The following is a 6,584-nucleotide window of genomic DNA, read 5'->3' on the forward strand; positions in this document are numbered from 1 at the left end:
TCAATTGTCACCACTGGAACCATGCTCCGGGCATAGATTTTTTTCTTGGGATGAACGTTTGTAACACTCTTCAACATAATCATAAACGTTTCCCCCTATGGTCTTAATGGCTGCACAAGCATGTGAGCATGGAATCCCTAACATTTGCCAAGTTCCACAGCTACATTTGTGTAGGCCAAGGTCCACTCTTTGGTCTCCACATGATGTGTGCACGCATATTCTTCCCCCTCCATAATTCTCACAGTGCATGTACCTACCGAAATACACATGCTCCAATACTTTTGCCTCTATTTTTGGCCCAACGCAATTACTCCACTTAGTCATTGCTGCATATGATGCATGCATCTTTCTTGCTACTTTCTCCCGGTGCTCATGGATCATTTGGGCCACGTTATGCTTCCTCTCCCTTACCATCCAAGCATTAAAAGATTCAGCTAAATTAGTTGTTATGTTGTCCCACCTTCTATATGGGAACTTGCTCAATGCCCACCTATCCACATCACCTTGATTGATAACCCACTCATATAACTCATGAGACATGGTTCTGAGATCATCCAGCGCATGATCAAACTCATCCGCAAGTCTTGCATAAGCCACTTTATCCAGTACCTTTAATGCATCTTCCTTTGAATTTTCACTTGTCCTTCTCCGACCTCTGTTTAATTTCATATATTCAGAGCTAAAGTTCTCCTTCACATGCCTATAACAGTATGCATGCCTTTCACCCCCAAATATTGCTTGCACAGCACCAATTATAGAATTATGTCTATCTGACACAATAGTCAGTTGCATTGAACCAACTTGTTTTTGTTTAATCTTGTGAAAAAACCACGTCCAGTCATCAAGATTCTCTCCCTTCACCACTGCTATTGCAAACGGCAACATCTCATTATCCGCATCATATGCCGAAGCTGACAGTAACGTCCCCTTATATGGACCACTTAAATGAGTACCATCAACATATAATATAGGCCTTGCACCGTTCAAAAAACCCTCAACACATGCACCGTATGCAATGAACACACGCTCAAATCTATTACCAATGAGGCCCATTCACAACCGTTTTGTCATCAGTTTCCTTCAACCTTTCACATAACCATGGTATTAACATATAGGACTGTTCGGTTTCCCATGTATTTCTTCCATTGCCTTTTCCTTTGCTCTATATGCCTGACAATATGTAAGCCTCACACATACTCCCTCTCCAACATCTTCCTTATCTCAGTGGGCCGTTTTTCAGCATGGTCCCTTATCTCTTCAACTATTACTGATGATGTCAACGCAGCACTCCCACCATAAGTCACAATCAAATTGTCTTAGGCTGAATGAATGTGCTTATTGCAAAATGTAGTCACACGTAATAGATGACTGTTCTTTCCAACAGCATTTGCACATATCTTCCAAGGACACCCTTCTACTTTACACCTCACATTCATCTTCTCCTTACTATTCCTGATATATCTCGCTGCAAACTTCTCTGCAATACTGAACCTGTACACAGCTTCCCTAAAAGCAACAGCATGTGGAACATATTGGCCCACTCCTACAAACACTCCTGCCCATTTCGTACAATTCATCTCGCCCGTCAGTCTTCCCTGACTCTCTGAACCACTACACTTGCTTCTCTGACTTGATCCGCCTCCTTCAAAAGTTAGGCATTCAACTCCATTCTCAACATTCACTGGCTCATGTTCATCACCAATGGTCGTTTCAAATGTATTCATGTATTGTGAAAGTCCAAATAAATTCTCACTCCTGCCACCATAATACCAAGTTAGGACAGCTATATTCAAACGACAGGTTTGAATAAAATAACATGTCTACATATCTAAATAACAAGTCCGCATATGGTTATTACAACTTTACTAACTAAAATAACAAGTCTACATCTACAAACAATTCCTTGCTCAATTAACAAGTCCGTATGTGGTAATTACAACTTGAGTTACTCATATAACAAGTTTCCATATAGAAACTACTGGTTAGTAAAATAACATCTACAGATCTAAATAACAAGTCCGTATATGATAATTATAACTTCAATACGTTGAATTACAAGTCTACATATGGAAATCTCTGCTTATGTCTAATAACAAGTCTGCATTTCTAAAACACAAGTTTACAAATGGAAATGACATGTCCACTATGTTCAATAACATGCTTGCATTTACTAATTACAATTTAGGACTGCAACACCATTAGCTTCGTTACAATATTTCTATACGAATTACCAACAATATATTAGTAAATAACAAGATTCAATTGGAAAACATAACCACTTACACGTCTGGATCATTCCTTGCTCTAGGTTCCCTATCATTCCCTTTCCCTCCTACATACACATGACCACTGCTGTCATTATATCTAAACAAGTTGCTGATATCACCATCATCACAAAGATCAATCAATGTACTCTCATCAAATTTAACTTTATACTTAATCTCATATCCACCACCATCATTGCCTATCCATTGTAAAATTATTCCACACAACTCGTCTACTGTTATCCATTCTTTTATACTGGTTACCCTTACACTCCCTCCAATATATTTAACTATCCCTTCACCATTTGCTTCAAAATGTCCACCAATGTGCACGTAACAGAACAACTCCTTCCCACAGCTTCTTCGGTTATTGAAATCCATTTTTCATACTAATCTGCAGCAAAAATTTACGTTTAGTCAGTACGTTAGCTTCACTAATAAATATTTACTCATTTATTCCATCGACTCAACCATTTACATACCAAATTAAAAACCAGTGACCTCCTGTCTTCCCAACATCACTTTAGGGCTTCACAACTTCACTTTAGGGCTTGACGACTTCAACACCGAAAATCATGGTATCGTCATTCCCTCATTCCGCGGCAACACCTCAACGTTCACGGTCAAACTAACAGCCATTATCCAACCTACACTCTGCCAAACCACTACACTCTGACCCCTTCCCCATCGCAACCAGCACCGTGCACTACAAATGACAGATGACCGTTCAGACTACGAAAACAAAAATATCCCACCTCCAACTAACCACAACCTCCTACATTGTGATATCTTTCATCTTCAACTACACCTCCCATTCCCTCCCTTCCTCCAGCCTACTCACCCACACAGCAGAGATGAAGATGGAGAATGTGACGATGTGTAACTCTTACGGGGAACAATACAAGAAGGGTTTACTCAGTAAGTTACTCGCATTATTGCCAATGTTAGAAGATCCCAATATCACACATACTCGTTCGGCTCATCCTACTCCACTAGCTCTCCCGCCACCCATTAAAATCCTGGTCTCTGCCTTCATTAACAGTGATGATGAGTGAGGGGCATTTCAGCCATTTAACACACATTTCATAATTGCAAATTGGGACCGGGTCCTCTGGAGCAATTTCTCAAATTCAGGGTCCCTGATTGCTATTTTATATATTGGGGGGTCTTTATTTGCAATTTTCCCTTATTTTTATGTGACCGTTAAATCATATGGTTTGCTAGTGTTTTTAGGTTGTGTTTGGGATAGCGATGGCAGAAGTAATTTTCTGAGATTAGGTTTTGGAAAAAAGTCAGTTTGAGAAGCTGAAACTTGTTTGACTGATAAATATAAAAGTAAGTTTAGATGTAAAATGACTTAAAAGGATATGAATTTTATTAAATAGTATATATCTAATATTAGATATATATGTATAATGCGACTATTTTTTAAGAAGTAAGAAAGATAAAATTATTGAAAGTAAAGAAATTTAATTCATTATTAGAAAGAAATTATATATATAATGTGACCATTTTAAAAGAAGTAATGAGAATAAAATTATTAAAAATAAAGAAATTTAATTTATTGTTAAAAAGAAATTATATATATAATGTGACCATTTCAAACGAGGAGTATGTGTGTGTGTGTGTGTTTTTTTTTTTAAGTGAGGTGAGAGAAATTCGTAAAAAATTTTAACACTCAAATAAATGTTCTAACAATATTTTCTAATGCCAAAAAAAGCAACTTCAAAGAGTTTCTTCCGCAATCTATTTCAGACTCAGAAGGCAGATTGATCAAACATGTGTCCAAACATGTTTTAAACACTACCTCTTAACTTATTAGGCAGGGATACACGTTTGGAGACCCAACCATGATCTCAAACACAGCCTTAATAGTTAAACCTAACAGCGGATAACGGTCAACAATCAAAGTATTTTTGTTATGACGATAAACTTTGAACATATATAAAAATCAAAAAAATTTCAGATTTTAGTTCTCCTTTATAGATATTTTCAGGATATTTAAACATCTTATTAAAAAAAAAAACCTGAGTAGATTTCAAAGCAAAATGTTTTTACCCTGTAATTGATTAAAAAGAAGAATATATAAAAATTAATTAAGTAGATATAAGATTTTTACAAATTTAATTAGCAGTTAAGAGTTAAAAATACCCATAAATTTATGTTAAAAGTTCTTCAAACATTATAGAATTTTTAATAAAAGCATCAGAATACTTTCAATATTTTTTTGGTAGACATTATAAGTATCTTTTGAAAATAAATTATTTGTATCAACAGCATATAGAATTGTGTATCTATTCTCAAGCCTATGTTATCATGTGTAATAGTCAACTTAAAATTTCTTTTACGTTTAGGTTCAATTTTTTGGGAGAATTTAAAACACTACTTTTGATGGTGGGACCTATAATTTTTTAATAAAAACACCAAAGTACCCCAGTTAAAAGGAAAAAAACCTATTCAATTCGTGGGTCCAAGTGTCCAGAAAATGGATGTTTGTTCATCACAACAGTACTGGCATTATTGAGATCTTTTTAAATTTAAACTGATAGATTTAAGCTGAAAGGTAAACTTTTGGTATATTTTCAGGAATATTTTTTATTCTTAACCCTTTAAATAAATATATTCCAAAATTTATCTCTATTCAATTCTAGAATATGCATTTCTTCCTAATAAAGCATGTTTATGTAGGGAAAAAAAACAATAAAGCAGATAATTTAAAATAAGTCTTCTGAAAAAGACCCCTGCATAGAAGAAGGGGAGGATCGAATTAATGGAGCCAGCGAATTCACACCATGTAATTCTTTTAATTATTTAATTAAAAAGGTGGGTTGTGTTTGGCCCGTTTGGGAAAGCGGGTGCACAACTTGTGAATATTATGACCTATTATAAATTTTACACTATTCCATTAATGGAATTATTTTTTTCTTGGTCACAGCATTAGGGTTGGAACTAGATTATGCTATATTTAGTTAAATAGACTTGAACGTGAAATAGAAGTCTAAAACTTAAATTTGAACCTCATCCGGAGCTTGAATTCGTATACAAATGAGTTAGTATAATTTCTTATTTTTCAAATTTTTTCTCATTTTGATTTTTGGTCTTTATAATTTAATAAAAATCTGGACCATTTACTAATTGAGGGATCAAAACCTATGACTTAAAATTTCAAGGACTGAAACCAAAATTTATGCAAATCTAAGGACCAAATGGTAAATTAACTCAAATTTTTTTAAGGCTTAATCTTAAATCGTTAAAAGGTTTAACATGGAACTTTTTTTAAAAGATTATGGGATAATTAATCTCCAGGTTTTTATAATTTCATTTGATTTTTAATTAGTTCCTATAAAATTTTTTTCTTTTTATCAGATCTTTTTATTTTCACATGTTTTAAATTAGATCCCTCCATTTTTTTTAATCAATTCCTTATAGTTTCACTTATTTTTTAGTGAGGTCCTTTGTAGTTTTAAAAAAATTATTTATTAACTTTACTCTTTAAAATTAATTTCATTTTTTAAATTAATAATTTTATAATTGGAAAAAATAATTAATATCATGATTTAGTACTTAATAATTAATCAGAATAATCAATTGTACTTAACTATAAATTATTTATAATTATATTCTAATTTCAGAAAATTTTATTATTATAATTTGAATTTTATAATTATAAAAAATGGAATTGAAAAATAAATAATATATATGTTTAAATTATTTATAATTATATTCTAATTTCAGAAAATTTTATTATTATAATTTGAATTTTATAATTATAAAAAATGGAATTGAAAAATAAATAAATATATGTTTAACTAAAAATTTAAAAGAATATTAACATAAGATTATTATAATAATTTATTATTTATGGACTATTATTATTTATAGAATAAAAAATAAAAACTACAAGGACCTAATTAAAAATAAGGTAAATCAATAAGGACTTGATAAAAAGAAAAAAAAATTACAAGGACTTGATTAAAAACATGTGAAATTATAAGGATTTGATAAGAAGAAAAAAATTATAGGAACCTAATTAAAAGATAGTTGAAACTATAAGAACTTACATATTAATTAGGAAAAATTACGCACAGGTCCCATAGAAGAGAGTTTATTTATCTAAAGTCCCACAAAATGTCAAAATTACTGACAAGTCCCAAGGAACCTCAGAGTAATATATTCTACTTGTAAAATGACATTACTGTCCTTCATATTCCAAATTCACATTTGCTTTGTCATTGCGATTTACAATCTCAGCAGTGACTATTATCAACCCAATGAGAGGGCGTTAACAACCTAAACAGTATCCGTTAACAACTTACTTTA

The 6,584-nt window shown here is 32.6% G+C and overlaps 1 protein-coding gene across 1 annotated transcript; it reads right to left on the reverse strand.

Moving 5' to 3' along the window:
* On the reverse strand, positions 1-1,053 carry LOC114737060 (uncharacterized). Its single transcript, XM_028924958.1, has one exon. The coding sequence runs from the start codon at positions 1,051-1,053 to the stop codon at positions 1-3; it is 1,053 nt and encodes a 350-aa protein (XP_028780791.1).
* Positions 1,054-6,584: the final 5,531 nt, after the last annotated feature.

This window comes from Neltuma alba, unplaced genomic scaffold (assembly GCF_004799145.2).
Source record: "Neltuma alba isolate B1F8T4 unplaced genomic scaffold, ASM479914v2 tig00013402_pilon, whole genome shotgun sequence".
Lineage (NCBI taxonomy): Eukaryota > Viridiplantae > Streptophyta > Magnoliopsida > Fabales > Fabaceae > Neltuma > Neltuma alba.

What these genes read in the sequence shown, in the direction of transcription:
- LOC114737060 (XM_028924958.1), bottom strand. Translation starts at nt 1,053, where the DNA reads ATGGGCCTCATTGGTAATAGATTTGAGCGTGTGTTCATTGCATACGGT.